This window comes from Camellia sinensis, chromosome 9 (assembly GCF_055761805.1).
Source record: "Camellia sinensis isolate YWXY chromosome 9, ASM5576180v1, whole genome shotgun sequence".
In the NCBI taxonomy this organism is placed as follows: Eukaryota; Viridiplantae; Streptophyta; class Magnoliopsida; order Ericales; family Theaceae; genus Camellia; species Camellia sinensis.
In genome coordinates, this window is record NC_138969.1 from 32,164,217 (window position 1) to 32,189,648 (window position 25,432).

At 32.7% G+C, this 25,432-nt stretch overlaps 1 protein-coding gene across 1 annotated transcript; it reads right to left on the minus strand.

Moving 5' to 3' along the window:
• Nucleotides 1-24,775: 24,775 nt before the first annotated feature.
• Nucleotides 24,776-25,183, minus strand: LOC114265587 (protein S40-1). The gene has a single exon (XM_028206410.2). The coding sequence runs from the start codon at nucleotides 25,181-25,183 to the stop codon at nucleotides 24,776-24,778; it is 408 nt and encodes a 135-aa protein (XP_028062211.1).
• Nucleotides 25,184-25,432: the final 249 nt, after the last annotated feature.

Consider the following 25,432-nt stretch of genomic DNA (forward strand, 5'->3'; position numbering starts at 1 on the left):
AATATAGTTGTGCATATCGATTATTTGTGTAGACAAATCTAATATTCAGATTTACACAAGAATATTATCATGAAATTGAGGAAGCGATTTTCATGAGAAAAGAGATGAGACTAGAATATGTTAATATGCTACGACTTTAAAGTTCTTCTATCTAAATCTTCTTAAACCTATATGGTGGCTAGTGAGGCTAAAAGCTTCTTTGAAGCTGTGATTTCTCTAGAAAATTTAACTTTATCTTGCATGGGTAGTAAGCCTTGGGATGCAAGTGAATGAAAGCCAATGAGATAGGCTTGTTATCAAAGGATACCGGCAAAGAAAATGCCTGGATTACTTTGATACGTGATCACCAATTATCGTGAGTGTGATTGCAATTGTGCGACATCTGAAAATACATCGAGATGGATGTTCAGATAGCTTTCATATATGAAGATTTAGTTTTATAAATCTTTAAGATTTGAATACTTGAGAAGATAGTCAATACTACCAAGTGGATGTTGTATTCTAAGATATGGGCCTTACAAATGTGATTCTGGGTATTAAGGTTACTAGAGCATCTGGTAGTATTTTACTTTCTCAGTCTCATTACGTTGATAAAATACTCGAGAAATTTAGTAAATCAGAGTGTGTCGAGGACACTAGTAGACTTATGTCTACATTTGGCCGAGAATAAAAGTGAAAATGTATTTCAACTAGTATATTCTCGGGTCATTAGAAGTTTAAAGTATCTGATGAGTTATACAAGGCCAGGTATAGCCTACTCAGGTAACAAGATTAGTAGATACACGAGTAATCCTAATGCTACTCATTGGAAATGAATTATGCGAGTGTTGGATTTTTACACTACACCCAGGATTATGGGTTGCATAACACTTGATATTTAGTGTACTAGAAAGGTACAAAGGCGCTTACTGGATATCTGATACAAAGACTACAAATCCATTAGTAGATATGTTTTCTCTAATTAGAGTTGTAACCTTGTCTTGGAGATCTTCCAAGCAAATGTGTATCACGAGATCAATGATGGAATCGGAATTCAGTGCTTTAGACAAAGCTACTAAAGTAATTGAATAGCTTTGCCGTTTTATTGAGGATATTCCATATTAATCAACACTTGTGCTAGCAATTTTGTATACTTTGCGACAACCAATCAAGTATTGGTAGGGCACAGATGGAAGGTCTAGACATTTTTGTCGAAGACATAGTTCCATACGGCGACTACTCTCGTGTGTTGTCACTATAGACTATATACAGTCTAAAGACGATATTATGGATCCGTTAACCAAAGGGTTAAATCAAGAGTTAGTAGGAAAGTCATCAAAATAAATGGGGTTAAGGCCTTTAGTGAATGTTACCGGAATGGAAAACCTAACCTAGTTGACTGGAGATCCTAAGATCTAGGTTCAAAGAGACAACCTAACTACGTGTAATGGGTGAGTCACTATTGAGGGAAATCCTCCTACCCATTTCTTTATACAGTAATTCCCTATGGAGTGGAAGGTTGAGCTGATGCTTTTAATGACTTAAGTGTTGTGAATAGTCAACTATTATATAGCGAGATACCTTATGTAGGTCACTTATGTGAGTGCGAAGTAGAGTCACTTCTTTAAGAATTGACAAGGCTAAATTCTTTAAAAACACTCATTGAAAATCGAGCACACCAGTGAGAACAAGAATAATGGTTGGAGTAACTTCTGTGTGAGGTCTATTATCTTGGTTTACACAAATGCTAGAATAGTTCAAGACATCACGTTCACTGGTCAGCCAGTAAATCCGATAGACTTTTACTATGAAAAGTTCAAGACCAACAACTACCTTTTCTGATGCAGGATTATTCTGTGTGCTCTCTCTTAGAGTCTTTGTTGTCAAGTGTTGTCCAGTTTTCTTTATTTGGCCAATTTTATTCATGTGGAGGATTGTTGGAAAATAATGGGTTTTTGGCAACTTTAATTCGAAATTAAAGTGGGACCCAACTACCGGTTGAGGTGGGACTGAGTAGTATTGTATTCTCTCAAGTGAGAAGATTACAATATAAAAATAATGAGCCAAAACCATTGAGTTGTGAATGAGAATTGTCTCATAAAGTGGGCATCAATAAAGTTAGGCTTAAATTTGGACTTAGTCATAGTTTGGACTGGGCCTAGACTTGTACTTGTACATTTGCTAGGGTTGGTCTTGGACTTAGTGTCACGACCCGCTCCTCGTACCCAAGGGTTAAGTATCGTGATGGCCAGTAACTAAAGTTACCTCCGGCCAATTCTTAAACAAATTAATAAACGCGAGTGGAAGTAATATTTAAGTGAGAGTACCAAAATAATCATCGGAGTTTCTATTTTTATTATAAAATGTGTTGACCAAAGAGGCCGATATTTACATATAAAAATATCATAAAAGTGTTGTGTGTGTCTATTCCGCAGCCCCGCATCTAAGATTTCCCAAAAGCTATTTTTGAATTGCATTGTTTCCTGAAAATTGGTAAACAGCTATAAGCACATGGCAGAGTAAGAAATATTATGTCAAGAGTATAAGGGACACAAAATAACCATGGATAGTTATGTAACTAAAATATTTAAGATCACTTAGTCTGAACAAATAATCATTTAAGTAGCAAAACTGAGATTATGTAAATAAATAACCATAACCACGGGTACAGAATAGAACAGAGATCACAGGAGTGACAGTAAGAACAGAGGTACTGATTCAAGAGGTGGCTCACACGGATTATAGAGGTGGCTCCTACAATAGTGTAGCACTTATCTCCGCACAGAACATAGGTCAATAGATCCATGACAATAGAAGGCCACAAAGTGACCAAACAAAGGCCAATGATTATTTAAGTACCACAAGACGTGGGACTCCCGTGGTTGTACTTACAAAACATAATTGTTTATAAGGTTATTGTCAAATATTCTTTAAAATATAAACAAATATATCTATGGGTTTCATTTTAACAAATAGAGTTCAGAAAATAACCCACGTAATTGAAATATTAATATAATTTATAAAATATAACTTGTATAAAATAAATTGTGGTAAGTCAAAACATACGTAAAATATATTATGGCGACTCAAGTATAATACAACTCACCTTAACTTTAATACCTCACTCTTTCTTTCCACTATCAAAGACTCTTTCGACTTCCATTATTTTTTCCTTCATTTCCTTCATTTTTTTCCCTTCTCCTTCCTTTCTTTCTTTCCTTTTCTTTCTTTCCTTTCCTTTTCTTTTTTTCTTTCTTTCTTTTCTTTCTAGGTGAAACACCTCCTCCCTATAGGAGGAGAGAGCATATGTGGCCCGCATATCCCCCCTACAAATTCGTTCATTAATTATATAGATTCATACTTATCTTTAATAAATATTTAAGATAATTATATTTTGGCCTAGTTTTTTAATATAATTATATAAATAAATTAATTTCGAATTGCATTACATTCTATCGTATACCAACAGTAAATTAATTATTTGTTTTACGACCACACCCATTATTATTGTTATCAATATTATTATTATTTATTTACTTTTACTTTTATATTTATTTATTTACTATATTTAACTTTAATTTAGCCCAACTAGTATTATAATTCCATATTTCTGTCAATTTGACCCCAAATAATAATCCCTAATTAATTTCATATTTGATAATCCAATGTCGAATTAGATTATGTATTTATTATTATTTATTCAATAATATATTATCACATATAACCATAATACTAGTATAAAATTTAAGGAACAACTTAAATTTTCGAGTTGTTACACTTAGACTTAGACTTAATATTAAGCTTAGGCTAAGCTATGATGTGTTGGGCTTAACTTATGCATATATTTGAAAATTGAATTTGGATCGGGTTGTAACCCAACATTAGTATCTGTTTTGTGACCCATCGAGTTGGTTTATTCAAACATCATTATATACATATTTATTTTTATATATAAGCACATGGGAGGTTTAGACCTTTGTAACTCTCATCTTTCGATGATGGAGTTGATGATCATATTAGTGGCCATAAGTTTTCAGCCTTTGTAACTCTAGCCCTAATAGCTAGAGTTGATTGCCTTGGTTAAGGGCATTTGATGGCCCTATTGATGTATAGCCTTGATGGTTAGGGATTCCCCTACTTGTATAAATAGAGGTCTTTCCCCTCTAACTTGGGAAAAAAAAATTTACAGAGATTTTTGATGGAAAATGGAGATGATGTTTTGAGATAAAATGTAAGGTCCCGGTGTCCCACATCGGAAATGGAGGAGGAGTTCATGGGCTATAAAAACTAAAATCTAAACCCTTATATAGCATCGAGGCCTTTTCTTGGGTGGTGAAATCCCTAAAAGAACTCCCCAGTTAAGCGTGCTTAGGCTGGAGTAGTTCTGGGATGGATGACCCACTGGGAAGAACAAATCTGTGTTGGCGTGGCCCAAAACGGACAATATCGATGACATGTGAAGGGTTGGGGTGTTACAAATGGTATCAGAGCCAACTCTCCAGAGTACCGAGTGTGGGCCCCTAGCATCGCTCGGTGCATGTGGACGGGCTTGTGAGCTGGCAAACTACTGCACGGGGACGTGCAGCCCTAAGAAGGGTGGATTGTAAGGTCTCGGTGTTCCACATCAGAAATGGAGGGGGAGTTCCTGGGCTATAAAAACAAAAACCTAGACCCTTATATACCATAGGGGTCTTTTCTTGGGTGGTGAAATTCCTAAAAGAACTTCCCAGTTAAGCGTGCTTAGGCTGGAGTAGTTCTGGGATGGGTAACCCACTAGGAAGAGCAAATCCGTACAGGCGTAGCCCAAATGTCACAGCCCCAAACCCGGCCCTATGGGTTTAGCACCGTAACCGGCCAGTAATCCGAGATTACCGAAGGCCTGCTTAACAGTAATGCAGTAAAACAGAGTACAGGGCCTGGCGGAAGCCAATACAGTAATTAAACAATGCCCAATGAGCTGTGACAGTCTGTATGCCAAAAAGATTTTTCATGCATTCATACATATACAAACAGTACGGAACAGTATGTACAATATTGACATCCATTCAAACTGGGGACTCAACCCTACATAACCGTACAGAAAACATTCCGTCTGTACAAACAGTACGGTCTATACAAAACAGTGAAACAGTACAGAAGGGGGAATTGTAAAAGACCCCTAAGCCTTAACAGGTAGGCTCGGAACCTCGCAGTGAGGCACATAGGCTGGCTTGACAAAACTGGAGTCTAACCCGCGCTCCTAGCTCCGGTCTGGTGCCTGTACACCTACATATATATATGAGCAGTGAGCTAAAGCCCAGTGAATAACATAAAGCGTAAAGGGGTTTAGAATGAATGTCCTTACAGTAATGAAAACAGTTCAATTCAATCAGTATTTCAGTTGTTCAGTACAGTAAACAGTCATATGTGGTACATCCATTAGTATAACAGTAACAGTAGGTCTTAAAAGACCGAACAGTAATGATGGCCATCAGTCAGTAAACAGTAGTGGTTCCACGAGGGAACCGACAGAGAATTCTGTCGCAGTAACAGTAACAGTAAACAGTAAGTACTAAGGATGCCACAGTACAGTTCAGAAATAAAGGACATACATTCATTCAGTAAATAATACCAGTTCAGTAAACAGTTCAGTTCAGTATTCAAAAGATATCAGTTGAACATATCTTTACACAATTGTTACTCACAGAGTTTGGGCTACAGTATGCTAGAGCGTGTCCCCCAGTCGCCAACCCTACACAGTTCACAGGTTGAACACACACTAAGCTACACAGTTGGGAAATATCATAACTTAATCCCTAATTTGCCTTGGTGTGTTCTACAACGATATCCTCATCTAAATGTCTTAAGCTAGGCCTAAGAATGCCTGGGATGGGATGAGGATGCAAAAATGCACATTTAAAAGCATTTTCAGAAAAACAGAGTCCCGCTCGAGCGCACGTTTCCCCGCTCGAGCGGTCATGCAACAAAGGTACACGCTCGAGCGTAAACTTCCCCGCTCGAGCGTACTGTAAAAGTACTGGATGGGTGAAATCTCCGCTCGACGCCCGCTCGAGCTTGAGACAAGACTCCGCTCGAGCGCCCAATCCTCAGCTCGAGCGGACTGTAAAACAGTGCAGAGAGATGCTGGATGCTCGGATTCCACGCTCGAGCGGCACTTCCCCCGCTCGAGCGGAAGTGCGAAATCTGGAAAACCCAGATTGCACCTCCAAGCTCCAAAACCAAGTTCAAAAGCATCAAAACTCGACCTCTTGGGCTAAATTTCCAGAAAACACATGTAAACTCATAGTTAAACATGATTCAAAACTCAATTTGAGAAATCAAAGCCCAAGGGTGTTTTATTCAAACCCAATTTCAAACCATTTTCCAAGGACAATCCTCAAACATGACATGCATGATCTTTAAATCATTTTCAAAGCTTTAATGCTATTTCAAAAGAACTCAAGCCTTCAAAAACAAGATGAACTCATGGAGTATGACCAAAAGATGGACATGCATGTGAGGTATTATGAACTACAACCTCAAAACTCCAATATATGTACATGCATGCAACAATCAAGCTTCAATTCAACAACAATGAACCCAAACAAGACTTAGTTCTACAATGAAGCATGAATCATGCAAGAACAACTCAAGGACAAAAATCAAAAAGATGAAATTCATACCTAGGCTCCTTGAATGCAAGTCTAGAGGTTCAATCTAGCAAGAACTCCTCTCAATTCCTCTAATTCTAAGATGAATCAAGTTGAATCACTCTATTCCTCTTACTCTCTCTCTCTAGTCGGCAAAACAAGGAGAATGGCTGAGCAAAATATGTTTGATTCAAGTGTAAGGCTCTCAAAGGTGTATAGGTAGTGGCCCACTCAAGGGCAAGGTTGTAATTAAATCCAACTCTTTAATTAGCTTATTTAATCTAATTTAATCATACCTAATCAATTTTCAGATAATTGTACAATAAAATCACATAAATTACGAGGGTCACAGAACACTAATCGGTTTCAGATTCGACCGCCGATAAGGCCTTCAATTAGCAGTTTAAACATACGAACATAAACAGATAATCATACTGTCAACAGATAAAATGCAATTTTAACTAACATATACTCAATCAATTCGGTTTCCACTTTCAGTCAGTCAGTTCAGTACTTTTAATCAGTTCAATTATCAGTCAGTTATCAGTCATTATCCATTTCGTTTAACAGAAATCGGTGATTATCGGTAATCAATCAGTCATTAATCAGTAAACAGTATGGGGGTTGTTACACCAAAGCGGACAATATCGATGACATGTGAAAGGTTGGGGCGTTATATAAAAAGTTGAAGATATTTATGTTACACCAAAGAAAATTTTTCCTTTCTTTTGCTAGCCCATTCTTTGGTTCTTGTTAGAGAGAGTGTAGTCATTGCCAAGTTCGCTAAAACTATTCAGAAGATGCTTCTGCATTAGCTGGTTTCAATCGTCATACCCTAGGAGATAGATACCGGCGTACCTCTAGCACCCTCTAGGAGGCGGTGAATCTGTTTTAAGAAAACTGTGGTATCACACAGGTTTCGGTTTACTTCCTTTATCTTTCGTTCTTCAAAGTTTTAAATGTAAATAATTTCTTGTATGTTATTTTTATATGTCTATTTGAATCCATCTTGTAATATGTTCCATGGTGTAATCTAGTTCATTCTTGTATTTGTTTTAGTTATATAGTTTATTGTATATTTCATTCTTTAATAATAATAATTGTGTTGTCATTTCTATTTAATTTATTTCATATATTTTTCTTGTATTATTATAGAAAATTACTAACACTGTTGGCATGAATTATTTGGATATGCTTGCTGAAAATGAAATTCCAGATATAACAGATTCAGTGATGTTAAATATTGAAAAATAGCCTTGCTCAAATAGTTTTAACTCTTCACCATTGCATGGAATGGCCAGCCCATTCAGAATTTTGTGAATAATAATCCATATTTTTGGATGTGGAGAATTCACAAGGATCAATGATGCAAAAATAGTAGATGCACTCCAATATTGTTGTGGCAAGTTAGAACATTATGATCTTGTCGATGCAAGTATTGGAAAGATAAATATCACAGCAACTTGTTAGCCCACTTGAAGCAAAAATCATTCAAATTGTTGTTTTCTCTGATTTGAAATGAGGTCATTTGGTTTACTGGAATCTACACTTGTCTTTTCAATGATAATAACCTCAATTCGAAATTATTAGAAATAAGATTATGTCATTTGCATTATTTTTTAGTTCTGTGACTCTATTGTATCTATAGAAAACTATGATTGATGAATTGTCATGTAAGACTGCTGTGGAAAAAAAGGTAAGTTCACAGTCAAGGTTGTCAACCAAACAGTGTTACTTTCAATTGAATTATATGACTACAAAAACTTACTTATGAGGCATTATGTGAAGAGAATGTGTCAATCTTTGCAATTTCTTTGTTATTCAACTTTGGCTTTGATTGCACTGTTGGTTGGTTCATCAAATGAACATTAAATGTCATTGTATCTTGCAGTCTGATTGCAATTGTACTCCAAACCAACCCCAGATAGTATTGCTAGGAGATTAAGGCAGAGGCTTCATGGAGGCAATGAGCATGAAAACAATAGACAAATGAGGGTGCATGTTATTATCTTGTGTTCTAGAATTATTTTTAGAAAAAATAGAGACAAATTGTCTATATGACTGCATCTTGTTGACTGACTGCATATCATTGACAGACATAGGGTGGTTATGTGAATGCATTATGCACGATATTTTTCAAGTAACCTTTATTTATTAGCTTGGTTAGTCTGGTAATTTAATGCAATCCGTGAATGTATATTTCTTAGCAAACAAATCCTTGACCCAAGTGCACTAAACATGTTCTTGTATTTTACCAACCATTAATTATATTTGTATCTTTGTCTATACACAGCCCATAAGCATAGTTCTTCTTGGTGCAGATATGTTTCATTTATTTGGAAAATAGAGTAATTCAATTTTGACAAACTATGACCCAACCCCACGCACGTAACACGTGGGGTCCAACTAGTATGTGAAAAGAGCTTTAAAATTCTAATGGTTTCAACGCTTTTTTGCATCTTAATGACAACCCATAGAATTGTCATTAACATGAACCTTTCTTAACCTAAGGGTGTTTGGTAACTTGGTAAAGGCTTGGGGGTTAAGACCTTAGGTCTCATGTTCAAAACCTCTTGGGCCAATCTCCTGGGCGTAGTGCAGTTGGTTAGAATGTTAGTCTCAAGTTGTTGCTACCACAACACTTGATGTGGGCCTAATACTCCCCCGCTGCGCGAGTTCTGACTTAAGCGGAGCTTGTCATAGGAGGTCGAGACAAGTTCTTAGGTTATAATTTCCTTACTTGGAACGGATAACAGGACACTTTGGTGATCTCTATAAGGGGTGCTGCTGTCACGACCCAAACCCGCCCCTATGGGTTTAGCACCGTAACCAGCCAGTAATCCGAGATTACCGAAGGCCTGCTTTACAGTAAAACAGTAATACAAAGTACAGGGGCTGGCGAAAGCCAAAACAGTAATAAAAGATGTCCAATGAGCTGTGACAGTCTATATGCAAAAAGACTTTTTTAAAACATATTCACATTCAGAACAAAACAGTACTATACATACATATACAAACATTCGGGTTAGGGACCAAGTCCCTACCATAACAGTACAGTACAGGTCTATACAAAATAGGTACAGAAAAGGGAAAATCTAAAACACCCCGAAGCAGCCTTAGCTTGGCAGGACTTGGAACCTCAAGGTGAGGCACGATGGTTGGCTTGACAAAACAAGAGCTAATCCAATGCTCCTAACTCCGGTCCGGTGCCTGAACACCTACATATATATATAGACAGTAAGCTAAAGCCCAGTGAATAACATATGCGTGAAGCGGTTAAGAATGAATGTCCTTTCAGTATTGAAAACAGTCATTTATCAATATATCAGTCATTCAATTTGTGGCTCATAATTCATGCCATAACAGTCATTCAGAAACTATAATAGTCATATGTGGTACATCCAATAGCAAAACAGTATAGTAGGTCTTAACAGACCGAGCAGTCAATGATGGTCATCATATCAGTAAACAGTAGTGGTTCCAACCATGGGAACCGACAGAGATCTCTGTAACAGTAACAGTAACAGTTCAGTAACAGTAAATTGCTACGGATGCCACGAATACAGTTCACAAATAGGACAAACATTTATTCAGTAAACAGTGTCATTTCATAAAGCAGTACGGTCATTTGTTCAGAAAATAATCTCAATTGAACATATCTTTATAACATTGTTACTCACGGAGCACTAGGCTATAAGCAGCTAGAGCGTCCTCGGATGCCAACCCTACAGCTACAGAATGAACACACACTAAGCTACACAGTTGGGAAAATAATACTTAATCCCTAATTTGCCTCGGTGTGGTTCTACATCAATATCCTCATTAATATGCCTTAAACTAGGCCTAAGAATGCCTAGGATGGAATGAGGATACAAAGATGCACTTTAAAACACTTTTCAAAATTTTCAGAAAACAGAGGTCTCACTCGAGCGTGGCTTTCTACGCTCGAGCGAACATGCAGACAAAAGATCTCCACTCGAGTGTGACTTACGTCGCTCGAGCGGACTGTAAGCTACAGTAAAATTACTGGATGCACAAAAATCACGCTCGACGGGTTCTTGATCCACGCTCGAGCGTGAGACACAAGTCCTCGCTCGAGCGTGAACTCTCTCGCTCGAGCGGACTGTAAACACATGCAAAGTACTGGATACACGCATTTCACGCTCGAGCGCCACTTTCCTCGCTCGAGCAGACTTCATGAACACAAGGCGTACGCTCGAGCGTGGACTTCCTCGCTCGAGCGTAAGTCCAAAATCTGGAATTTCCAGATTCGAACCTCAAGCTCAAAACTCAACTTTAATGCATCAAAACTTAACCTCTTAGGCCCATTTTCTGGAAAAACACTTTAAACCCATAATATAACATGTTTTGAAGATCAATTTATAAAATCAAAGCCCAAGGGTGAGTCAATTAAAACACAATTTCATCAAAACTTCAAGAATATGATGAACATGCAACATGCATGAATTTAATCAACTTCAAAGTTTCCAAAGCAAGATCAAATGAGTTAATTCACTGCCAAACATGATGAATTCATGGACTATAACCCAAATATGGACATGCATGCAAGAATTTCCATGAAAACAACTCTAAACTTCAAGATATACACATGCATGCATGATACAAGCTTTAATTCAACAATTTAAGACCAATTTATGACCTTAGGCTCCCATCTACCATAACTATTCAAGAACTAACTTGAATTCACAAACAAGAAGGAAAATGTCCTACCTCAAGTCCCCAATTTCAAATGTAGAAGCTCAAATATGCAATTTGCCTTCAAATCTCTTAATCTCCAAGCCAAAACAAGATGAAAATCACTCTATCTCCTATCTCTCTCTCTCTCTAGTCGACTAGCTCTAGATGGAAAAGGGTGAGATGGTGTTTGTAATGCAACAATTGAGTCCAAGTCAAAGTTGTAGGATATGGCCACTTAATGACAAAAAGGTAAATAAGCCAACTAATATAATTTATCAATAATTAATCTAATTTACCCAGACCAAATCACATTTCAATTAAATATACCATAAAATCACATAAATTCCAATTAGCATAAAACATTAATCAATTTCGGATTCGGCCGCCGATAAGGCCTTCAATTTGCAATTTAAACATAATACATGAACAGATAATTTAACAGTCAAACAGATAGACATGCACTTAAACTACCACACTCAATCAATTAACTCAGAATTTCAATCGATTCAGTTACTTATCATGATCAGTCTCAGTTTTAGCAATAATCAGTGGTGTTATCAGTAAACAGTAGTGAGGGTTGTCACAGCTGCCTTGAACCTGTGAGAGAGTGTGAGGATTTTCTTGTAACCCAAAAAATAAAAAATAAAAACATGAGCCTTTCTTAAAAATTTCACACATATCATTCTTGCCATCAATTTGTATAAAGAAATTGTAAGAATATCACCTTTTATTAATTAGGGTAAATTACATTGACATCCCTTGATGTTTTTGTTTAAAACAAAGCCTTCCCTCACATTTGAAAAAATATATTTTCCTCCCTGAGGTATGTGATCTCATTACAAATTGTTTCCTGAATTGCTGCTGTTATGTCCTAAATTTTCTAAATGACCATCTTATCTTTTTTCCTACCATTTCTTCTTCCTATCATCATGATTACATTCCACAACTTTTATCATTAAGTTAGACCTAAACATATTCTTATTGAATAATGATATGCAAACATAAATTTTATATAGAATTTTCAAACATAATGATATAACTTAATGGTGATCTTTCACTTTAAAACAAAATACCCATAAACATGATTTATATTTACAACAATATCCCTATACAACATTTTTATGATATTCTTTTGTATAAATTTTTATATATTAATATAAGTTTTTATTTTTATTTCCACCATTATATCTAGTTTAGATCAATTTAATCAAGGTATATTTAAAAAGTATAAAATTTGTACAAAAAATTCTAAAAAAATCTATTGAATACAACAAAATAAGATAATGTATTGAATTTTTATATTTGGTGAATTTTAAAAAAATACAAAATATTATACTTTCTAAGTATATCTAGATTAGGTGTATCTAAAAAATAAAAATAAAAATAAAAAAATTACTTAAAATATTAAAAAAATTCAATTTTTTGTATGAGCTAAACTAAAGAAGATGATTGTTATTTCTCTTGAAATGACAAGAATAAAATATCTGTATTATTCTATTATTTTATATGTATAAAGGCTAATGGATAAATATGTCATTGTAATCTAACAAAGGGGTAAGTGTAATTTTTCAAATGTGAGGGGAGATATGTATTAAACAAAAATCTCAGGGGGTGTCAGTGTAATTTACCCTATTAATTAAGGTTGGGTTTGGAAATTACTTTTTTAATAACATTTTTTTTAAATATTTTTTTTTAATTCTTAAAAAAAATCATTTAAAGTCCTACTAGACTGAACAGATCTTAGAAATTTGAAAAATTTTACTAAAAAGAGAAAATCTAAAATATATTTTTTTAATTTTTTGTTTTTCATCAATTTTTTTTTTTTTTCTGGTGACAGTGATTGAACAGATCTATAGCAATTAAGGGTGGGCGCGGGTCGGTTGCGGCCACGGAATCTCCAATCCGTCATCCGTCAGCTAGATTGGCGGATTGGAGAAAATCAATCCACATCCGTTCGCCAATCCGGCGGATGTGGATTGAACGGTTTGGCGGATGGATGCGAATCAGTTTGACGGTTTAAAATTTTATAAATTTTCAAAATAATTCAACTTGTGCACACCCTCATAAAAAAAAAATATATTACAGTTAATGACTTAAAAAAATATTACAATCATTGAATGCCTCATCCAAAGCAAGAAAGTTTGAAATTTTAGAATATTACAATCACTGCATGCCTTATCCACATAAAGTAGTACAATCTGTGGTTCTTAAAATATAAAAACAATTCAAACCACCAAAACCATAAACAGAACAGTAGTAGAGATTGTATGTCTCTGTATCGTTACATCTATATCTGTTTTTTAAAACAAAAACCAACCAGCATATATCATATTTTTTATTTATTATTTTTAGAGATAGATTTAAAAATCAAAAAATATAGATAAATAATACGTTTATTTTTTTCAATTTAAAAAAGATATTCAAGTTGAAAACTTTTTTTGAACAGAATATTTAAACTCTTTTTTAATTGAAAACACAAACAGAATATTTAAACAAACTGAAAACACAAAGTCTTAGAGATTACTAGGGGTGCTCGCGGTTTGGCGGTTCGGTTGCGGCCAAATGAATCTCAAATCCGCCATCCGTCTGCCAAATTGGCGGATTGGAAAAAATCAATCTGCAACCGTCCGCTGGTCATCACGCATCCGTCCAAAATGTGGCGGATCAGTTCGGTTCGATCGATTTTGATAGATCGGTATATCCGCTGCTCACCCCTAATAACAATTGTGCTTTTTTTTTTTTTTTTTGCACATCAAAAGATAGCAATTGTGTTGAGAATTACTTAAAATTTTACATATAATCAAAATCAATACCATACATTTCATTTTAAAGAAAACATTAAAATTTTAGATAAATTTTGATGGTAAGTAGAATTATTATAAAATTAGCAAACCGACAATAAGGTAGATGAGTATGATAATGTACAACTCATGCGTATCGTAATAGAATATGCACACAGAATTTTCAAAGAATATGTGGTTATGATTAGTCCACATCATCAGGGTAGTACTAAAGTAGTGAGGGAGAGGTTATTGAGTGGTCTAGGAGCATTGCTTCACACCACTAGACACTTGACACTTGTCAAATTATCTTCTACTAAACCTAACAAAAGTATTGAATTTCATAATTTTAACTAATCATATTGAGATGAGACACCGTGTAAAATTGCCCCAATATCACTACATAATTTTTCATAGTGAGGTGACGGTGTCTAGGCGTTTTACAAAGTTGCTCATTATTGAGCACGTGTCACCCAAATCTGTACGTAAACTCGTGTTCCACACGTGGCTTCGGTGTCATCGATTTTGTCTGTGTTCCGATCTTATCAAGAAACTGTCACACGGTTTAACTATGCGAAAGTCTGGTAAGGAAATTTACCCACCTAAAATTTGTTTGGAAAGGTGATTATTGATTCGTTTGACTAGTTTTTTAGTTTTTGAATTTTTGAATTATTTTAGTTTTAGATTAAAAAATCTCATTTAACATATATTTTTTTAACTTTTATGAGAGAAAAAATAAATAATTATGATTTAGATATAATGTTTTGTCTTATTAAGTTAAAAAATTTATTTTGTCTTTTTTTAACTAAAATAGTCAAAAAACCTGATATGCCAAACGAAGGCTATGTAATGTAAATTAAGGTATTGAACGGGGCACAATTATTCAATTCTATTTGTATGGAATTTAGTTGGGCTAGATGAAGGTCTCTACTTCGAAGTGAGCCCTCTCCCTCACCCTAAGGTGGGCCGAGCTAAAGGTTCAGTCTTAACTTATTCCCTACTCCAAGGTGGGGAAGGCCTTGGGCATAGCCTAAGCTCCTTTTCTTACTCTGGTGTGGACCGAGTTAAGGGTTCAGCCTTGGCCCTTTCCCCACTCTGAAGTAGGTTAGTCCTTAACTTGAGGCTCCAAGTAGGGATGGAACTGAGATTTCATTATCGGAGGGGCCAAAAAAAAAAAAAAAATCACCATATACACAAAATATACATGTATGTATAATATGATATATATAAATTATATATACATAAAAAAATTTAAATACCACAGAACCAATTTGTAATAAGATCAAGAAAATTTTTTTGTGTAAAATAGAAAGAGAATTCAAGATGGAAGAAGAATGACATTTTTTTTTTATACTGGGGGGCCATTTTATGTATAAAATCATATATATATATATATATATATATATATTTTCAAAATTCAATGACAAACAATAACTTTTAGAGAAACAGGGGGGCCATGGCCCCCCATAGTCTTCTCATCGTTTTGTCCCTGGCTCCAAGACTCTTACTCCAAAACACTTGAGCTCTAACAGATCAACCAATACTATGTGAGTAAAGGGCGCGTGATGCCCACGAATGACGGAACCGCTCAACAGAGTCTTTGCTCTCCTTTAGTGTGGAGCGACCTAGCATAACAAATAGGTGCCAAGTGGCAGAGAGAGAATTTGATAAGTAAGTTAAGCCTTCTCTATAAAAGTAACCTTACTTCCTTTTACAAAGGATCGATCTCTTAACCCTCTATACACACTCGTTTTTTCTATCTTCTTTACGTAATACTCTGGTATTGACTCGACCATCGGAGGTGTTTCCGACCAACCCTCGATTGGGCAACCTAACCATTTGTTCCTTGTGCATACCTTCATTCATCGGTGCACCAAGGTTCGTCTACGAAGTCCCATCTTACTTTATTGCGAAAACTAATCCGCACAGGCACAAGTATGGTAAAAATTAATTTCTACGTAATTTCTAAATGAGTTAATGGTGGAGAAATATACCGTGGGAACCCTAGTGAGTCATTATGGTAGGTCCACTCTATAGTTTGTTTTTGTTTTTGTTTTTTTTTTTTTGAGAGAGGGAGTAAGTCACACCTTTGTAACCCAATGTGATATTTTGGTAAGCCTTTAGAGGATAACCTTGAGATCTCAAGTTCTACTTTTTTTGGGGTTAGCCTCCTAAGTGATAAGACATATGATTGGTAGGAAGAATTTTTTAGGTTTGGACGAACCGTACTCAATGTCTGGAGTGCGAGTTCGAATCCCTTCCTGTTTCTGAATCCATGACTTACCATTACATGGTTGAATGGCCTTATTATGTAACAACCAAATAATGGTGATCTCTAAACTCTCGACTCCTTATAGGGTCTAACCCCAGAGATTACTCCCATGTGATTAGGCCTTTTAAGTCACACCCTTGAGCTTTCTTTTCACTAAAACTTAAAAATCAATTTTATTTTTTTTAATTTTTTTAAACTTACTTTTATCATTTTCTTTTTAAAAAAATAGATAAATTACAATAAATCTGTTTAAAGTATTACTCATTTATATTTTGTCTTTTTAAATTTCAAAACTCAGCAATTTATCCTCTAAAAATATTATCTTAATATAATTAATCATTTTTATTAGGATTCTGTTAGAATTTACAAAAAATCAGATCATGTATAAAACACATTTATTAAAATTTTAAGACAATAATATCCTTATTTAGTGATTTTATTTACACTTTACCACTACGATAAGAGAGACAAAGTGCAAATAAAATCACCACATATGAGTGTTATCCTGAAACAATAAATAATGGATATTATTGCTCTAAAAGTTCAATAAACACACCATGTGCTTTACACATGATTTGCTTTTTGATAAATTTTTAACTGAATTCTAACAAAAAAGGGTTAATGTGCAATATTTTTGACATAATTAAATTGACATCCATTAATATTTTAATTTACATAACACTTTAATCCTTTTCTTTTATTAATTATTTGTTATTCATATGAATACAAATATAAAATTATCTTTCTTATTAAAATGTATATTTATTTTTATTTATTTCAATGTCTATCCATTATTAGCATTAATTTTAATCGTTTTAACCATACTAAAAGAAAGATTAATATAAGGGCAAATTACACAAATAGACCCTATAGTTTGGTGTGTGTCACTTTGGTCCCTGACTTTTCAATTGTGACATATTTGACCCTGAATTTTGAATCTTGTTCCAAATAAGAACAATTGAAGTTACCATTGTTTAATTTCGAGGGCAAAATCATCACTTTAATAAAATAAAAACTAATTTGACAAAAATAAATGTCAAAAAAATATTTTAAATTTTTAAAAAATTATTTTTATCCACCAATGATAAAATTATGTAAAATTGATAAAAATTACATGATTAATTTTTTAAAATTAATTTTACATGATCATCATCCAAACACATAATAAAAATTAATTTGGTAAAATAAATAAATAAATGTTTAAAAGATTTTTCAATTTTACATAATTTTATTTTTAGTAGGTAGAAATAATTTTTTAAAATCTAAAAATATTTGTTTGACATTTATTTTTGTCAAACTAGTTTATATTTTATCAAATTGACGGTTTTACCCTTGAAAAATCTAATAATATTTTCAATTGTCCTTTTTTGGAACAAGATTCAAAATTCAAGGTCAAATGTGTCACAATTGAAAAGTCAGGGACTAAAGTGACACAAGCCCCAAACTATAGGGACTATTAGTGTAATTCACCCTTAATATAATTATGTCAAAAATATATAATTAATTATATATATATTTTTAAATCTAGTATAATTTATCCTTTATGGTTAATATCAGTGATTGAAAAATGATTGCCAAAGATTAACGGGTTGATCTAGTGGATGAAACACTTACTAGATTGTTGTCTGTACCAACGACGTAATCACACTCCTTAATACCAACGAACTAGCTTTGAATACCAACATCAGAGGCAGACTGTGAATCTCCTCTGTAAGGCCTTTATGAAGCCGTTCGGCTTATCAATCCGTCCCTCATCTCTATAAACAAACAGGGTATTAAGTGGGACTCACAGTTAACCTAATCTCAATCCCCCTCTAATCCCTCAAAATAAACGGGTCCTAAGTGCGTTACGATTAGATTAGGTTAGGTTCGGGATTTATTGTTACAAGGGCAATTTCTCTTCCCTTATCCCCTCATTCCAATAAAATAAATAAATAATAAATAAAAGAAGAAGAAAAGAAAAACGTGTTGTAACATTTTGTTTTTTATTGTTTTTTTTGGGTCAATTAATTATTGCTTCAAAAGCAATCGTTTAGCCATGTAACCAGTGATTCCATAAAGTTGATTAATCGTGCAAGTTAAAATTATGCGACTAATAATGTGAACACAGCCTCTTCGTGGAGTTCATTTAACTTTCTCATTATTTCCATTGATAAGAGATTTTTAAAACATGTACGCTGTGTTTGTTTTGGAGATTTAAAAATAAAAATAGAAAAGATAGGTGAAATGTGAATAAAATATATTTAAATTTTATCTAGTTTCACACACATTTTTCCTTTATCTTTCCAAATCTCTCCATAAATCCCTCAACTAAATACAGCGATATGGTTTCATATGGTATGACTTCGAATATAAAGAATATTGAATCTTTCAAAGAAAAAATTAATAAAAAAAATTACAAAGATTGAAAAGTAATTAACTATAATTTTTCAACCTTATTCGTTGCCTCATTAATTGACCAGAATTTCTCTTTAACGCAAACAATGTTGAGAAAAAAGAATTTAAATTAAGGAATAGTTGAAAAAAATTATGCCCAAATGATTTATAGTATTTAAGTTTTGTTTGTTTCACTATAAACATTTTTTATGAAAAATAATTTTCAAGAATGATTTGTGAAAAATATTTTTTTATTTATGTTTGGTTGCAATTTAAAATTAATGTGTTAATGAATGTATCAGTGATGGGGTGGTGGTAGTGTGATTGCGCAGGTAAGATTTTAATTCGGAAAGTGTTTTTTAAAGAAAGTGAAATTTTTTTTGTCCAGATAAATTACACTTATCTCTTGACATTTTGAGAAAATTTAGTTAGTCTCATAGTTTTAATATAATTATACCGACCTCCTTTAAAGTTTTAATTCACATAAGATTTTAATTTTTTTTTTCATCAGCAATTTATGAGTTGTATGGATAAAAATATATGTTGTCATTTATATTCTACTAAATTGTAAATTTATCTTTGTTTATTTTAGTATTTACCTACCACCTGAATTAATTTTGATTGATTTAAGGGAAATCAATAAAATTATGCTAAATTTATGGGGCTAATTATATTTTTCTCAAAACTTAAGCGAGGTAAGTGTAATTTACCAATTCATTTATCAATGACTTCTGTTTTATGTCCCACTAATCTTCAAAAAAATCAATTTTCCAAATAAATTAGTGGAATTTATAATAAAAAAAAATTGATAATTAATTGAAATAATATAAAATTAAAGATACTGTGCCAATTATATGGGTGAATATTGAAGAATAATTGAGAAACGTACTTGGTAACAATTAATTAGTCAATTACCCTCCTCTTGTTGGATTCTAAAATATTATAATTTATTTATAATATAAACATCACATATGTCCTAATTAATGGATATTCTCCAATTACGAATCCAGTTTTTGGATAGCCTCTACCCTTACATCACCTTCATCATTCATGACATATAATATGAAATATTTTTTTATTTATTTTTTAATGAGTTCAAAAGTAGGATTTGAATCCCATACCTTTGAGCTAGCTTCAAGATCAAGAACAAATTAAAGACAAATTTTCCTAATGTTAAATGTTTTTTAAATTATGTATACAAATATTTTAAAAATTCAAGTAAAAAAATTGTTGGCATGTATTTTTATTTTGTAAAAGATGAAAATAATTTTCAAAATTTACTAAATTCACCAAAATTTAAAAAAAAAGAAAAAAAAGAAAGAAGAAGTGTTTTTACCTCCGTTTATTTGGATGGAAAATATATTTTTATATTTTTTGATATTTGGTATAATGAAAAACAAAAGTTAACGGAAAATATTTTTTAAAGTTAACAAAAAACAAGCCTATATGGATAAAAAAATAATTTTCATTTTTAAAAGGCAAAAAAAATTTTTTAAACTAAAATTTTACCAATGTCACCATACTACCACCACCACTATCAGATCCACCACCACACCACGGCCACTACTACCATCATCGTCGCCATCACCATCGCCACCGCCCCACCACCATGTCACCACCTGTACATCAACCTTCGTTTTACCACCATCACCAAACATAGGAAAATGTTTTATTCAAAAAATATTTTTTAGAAAAAAAATTTCGTTAGAAATATTTTCCATTTAAAAATATTTTCCTCCCAAATAAACAGAACTTATTTTGTCAACAATTCCCTCCGATCATTCCCACCTTTGTTTTCAAATATTCCCTCCAACCATGACCATAACAATCTCCTTCGGCTAGTCCTCACCATCTCTGACAGCTTCCTCACTTATTTTTTAAAAAATAAATATATGATTTTTGAAAATTTGTGTGCACCAAGTATATATATATTTGTTTTGTTTTTAGAAAAAATAAGCATAATGTTTTCTGTAATATTAAATTAGATACTTTGAGGTGTATGATGGGTTTAAGCCTTGTGAAATTTGCTGAATATTTTTTAGAGATTGGATTAGATGATGATCTAGTCCAGCCTATTAGATTCTTGTGCTTAGATTATTCATTAAAAAATATTTTAAAAATCAGATTAATTAGATAACTGTAACCACATAATTTTGGTGTTTAGAGAAATGAAAAGGCCTATTTTCAAAATCATATTTTATATTTAATTTTTTAAAGATAAAGACGATAAAATCATATGTTTACAACTATTGAATTAATCTTTTTTTTCACAAAATAAATTACACATAGAAACTTAAAAAATAAAAGAAATGAATTATCGAAGTAAAAACCATAATGAGCCCAATGAACTGAATTGAACCATGTGGTCCACATTAATAAACTGGAGAGAATTTGAATTTATTTTCTTTTGGTGTGTGTGAAAATGAATAAGTAAACTGGAATTTAGATTTGCACAATCCTTGTCCCCAAATGTTAACATGGCATTGCTTCTTTTTTGGCCAATTGCAAAAATAAAAAATAAAAAAAAATGGAACCAGTGAGCTCCACTGAACATGGACATTATTGTAGTTAGGGACAGTTAGTCCGTGAATTCTAAGGCTTGTTTTGAAAAATTAGTTAAAAATTAATTTTTTAATTTTATTTTAATTTTTTTATTTAAAAAAAACATATAAATAATAAAGAGATAATGTGATTTAAAATAGGTTAAAAATAAAAAATCGACTTTTTGTAAAGTTCTCAAAACACCCTAAATCACACTGCCAAACACAACAAACTCAACTCTAATAAATTTCCCCCTTTAGATCCTCCTATCCTATCCGCTGCCCTTCAATAAGTTGCTCACAAAACACACACACACACACACTCTCTCTCTCTCTCTCAAACTAGCTGCACTCTTTGAAACCGGCTGTTCTTGTTGTGCTTCTGTCTACAACTGTAAAAAAAAAATAAAAAAGTTATTGAGCTTCTATCAAGATGCAAACAAAATGATCTGGGGTTGTTTAGAGTAGTTTTTGAGAGAGTAAAAGTTAAAAAATATATATATTTTTTAATTTTTGGATAATTGACCTTTTTAACCTAACACCTCTTAAACTATAAGAAAAATTATTGCAAACACTAGAAATTATCATATAGGTTAAAAAAATCATACGGCCGTATGCCTATCCAATGTTATCTTTTTGTTTCTCTATTATTTATTCTTTGTAGGACCATATAATTCTTTAAGTCCCCATTATTAATTAGGTACACAGATATATTAAATTTTCGAAATACTTAATAATTACTACTCAATACGAACACTAACACAGACACCCAAAATAAAGACAAATTATATTTGTAATATTTGTAGTTTATTTCTTGTGTCAATTTAATCATAAATAAATCTAATTGTTTCGATTTTATTTTATTTGTTAACCCCTTTTTAAAAATTGGATTAAAATTAATTGATAAAATAGTTTATTCAATCTTGTTAAAATGATTGAGGGTTAGATTCCAATTTAAAATAATTCATTCCATTTTATATTTGATTTCTATTCAATTTTTTAACATATAATTCAATTAGATTAAATTGGTAGAGTATGAAAAATTAAAAAAATAAAATTTATACAATTAAAAATACAAAAATCAAATTAACACAATAAACAAGTTAGATGAACAAAAATGTAATTTACCCTAAAAAAAAATAAAAACATGTCCAATAGGTGCACCACTAGAAGCCAACTCGACCAACCTGCATTGCCTATGCTACACCACAAAAATAGAACTTAAAATTTTTAATGACCTTAGGTGTCAACTTCAAAATTTCTTGAGCCAATTTTTTGGATGTAATGCAGTTGGTTAAGAGGTTAGTTTTAAATTTTTGCTACCACAGTATTTGGTATAGGTCCAATACTCCCCCGCAACGCGAGTCTTAACTTAAGCAGAGTTTGTCTTGAGAAGTTGGGGTTAGGGTGAGCGCGGGTCGGTTGCGATCACAGAACCTCCAATTCGTCATTCGTTCGCTAGATCGGCGGATTAGAAAAAATCAATCCGCATCCGTCTGCCAATCGACGGATGTGGATTGAGCGGATTGGCGGATGGATGCGAATCGGTTTGCCGGTTTAAAATTTTATAAATTTTCAACATAATTCAACTTGTGTACTTTCTAAAAAAATATATATATTACAATTAAAGATTTAAAAAATTATTACAATCAGTGCATGTACCACTCTGTATTATTACATCTATATCTGTTTTTAAAAATAAAAACCAACCAGCGTATATAATCTTTTTTATTTATTATTTTTAGAGTTAGATTTAAAAATAAAAAAATATAGATGAATAATACATTTATTTTTTTCAATTCAAAAAATATATTCAAGTTGAAAACTTTTTTTCAACAGAATATTTAAATTTTTTTTCAATTGAAAACACAAAGTTTTACAAATTACTAGGGGCGCTCGCGGTTTGACTGTTCGGTTGCGGCTAAAGGAACCTCAAATCCGCCATCCGTCCAAAATTAGACGGATTGAAAAAAATAATCCGTAACCGTCCGCTCGCCATCACGCATCCATCCAAAATGCGGGGAATTAGTTTGGTTCGGTCAGTTTAGGCGGATCGGTATATTCGCTGCTCACCCCTAGTTGGAGTAAATTCTCAGGTTATAGTCTCTTTATTTGAAACAGACAAAACAGAAGACCTTGGTGATCTAAACAAGGGACACTGTCCTGGACATGCGAGAAAGTGGAAGGATTTTTCTGTAACAAAAAAAAAAGAGCACAAAAAAAATAAATAAATAAATAAAAATTAATTATACAGTACACATGTTTGTTTTCAGTTTTCACAATTCACTTTCAAAATTTTTTTACTTTTTTTGTTTTTCATATTTTTTTTTGTTTTCACTAAATTTTTTTAATATTTTAATCATTTTTTTATAAAAATTTTTAGATACACTTAACGTAAATACATTTATAAAGTATAATATTTGTGAAAAAAAATCTTTAAAAAATTCACTAAATATCTAAAATGCAAAGAAAAAAAATTATGAAAATTTAATATATTTTTTAAAAATATTTTTCTGTATTTATTAATTTTTTAAAATATTTTTTTACAAATATTTTACTATTTAGATACATCTAAGTAAGATGTATCTAAAAAAATAAAAAAAAATTACTTAAAATTAAAAAATATTTACTAAAATTGAAAAACATGAAAAATTTGAAACATATTTTGAGAAGAAAATTTTCAAAAACATGTTTGGTTATAAATTTTATCAATTTTTTTTTTTAAATTACTTCTCTCTATTACACATTAATCAATCATTTTTTCTCTCTTTTCTCATTCTCAATTACTTTTTTTTTCACACACATATGCTTCGGCCTCGTTCGGGAACAGGCTAATTTAGTAACTTTTTGACTATTTTGCTAAAATATGAGTTAAAAAAAATTAGTATGTTAGGAATGATTTTTTGGCTTTTTAAGCAAAAAATAGAGAGAAAATAAAATTTTTGACTTTTTGATACGGATTGTTGACTTTTTGACTTTTTTAATAACTTTTTAACTTTTTGATTAAATAAGTTGGTTCCCAAACGAGGCCTTAATTATAAAATATCAAATCTTCCCAAACTCTTAAACTATTTTCAAAATATACAATCAAACAAACCAAACAAATTTCTACACTTTCTCCCCAATTTTTTTTTTAAAAAAATTACCTCAAAACACAAATCAAATACATCCTAAATTTAAAAAACTGCAGCCAAACGCAATATTAAAACCAAATAATTGAACAATTTAGCTTCTTTTTTTTTTTAATATAAAAACAAGAAGAGAAATATAACAATTAATTATACAGTCCACATATGTAGAACCCAACAATTTAAACAAATTTTTTTTTTGTTGAATTCCCAAATTTTCATTTTTTATTACAATGAATGAGAATTCAAAAATTCGATTAATGTAACAATGTGCGAAAAATATTCACATTATAAAACAATGATACAAATTTTCCTGCACTTTCTTTTCTTCTTCTACTCTAAAATGTAATCCAATCAGAATGGAAGGGAGGAATCACGTTTCCAAGAAACCAGTCATCCTGAGAATTGTATTCCTGACTTCACTCAAATCCCTCCCCTTCAAAGTCCTCCCATTTCCAGTACACACCGAGAAAGCCATTTTTCCGGCGAAAATCCGCCGACCCACCACCACATGCGGCGGCACAATCACCTCCTCATCATCCTCAAAGAAATCCGATTCCAACTGAAACCAAGAATTTTTCCCGGAAACATTTTCCGGGATGTTCACCGGAACTGAATTCTTCTTCTTCTTCTTCTTCTTCTTTTTCCGCTTGGGATTCTCGTTTCTTACGACCCGAGAATTCAAATGACCCGAGAAACCAAGCTCCTCGACGTTGCCGTCCTCTGAATTTAGAAAACTTTCCGGGAAAATGACATCGGATTCTTGGAATTCTTCTGCCATGGGAAAATGGGTAGGAAAGAGGAGAAAGATGCGGAGAGATGGATGTGGGTTTGGAGATTGCAGAATTGGAAAAAGGGGACGAAATGGAGTGGGAATTTATAGGTGAGAAAATGAGAATCGGGGAATCGTAGTGAGTACATTTTGTTGATTGTTTCGTCAGATGATGTCACTGGGAAAGGAGTTGAGTGCGGCCCCCGCTTTCTCTCTAGCTTTGGTTTTGTTTTTTTTAACTTTCTCTCTCTAAAAAGT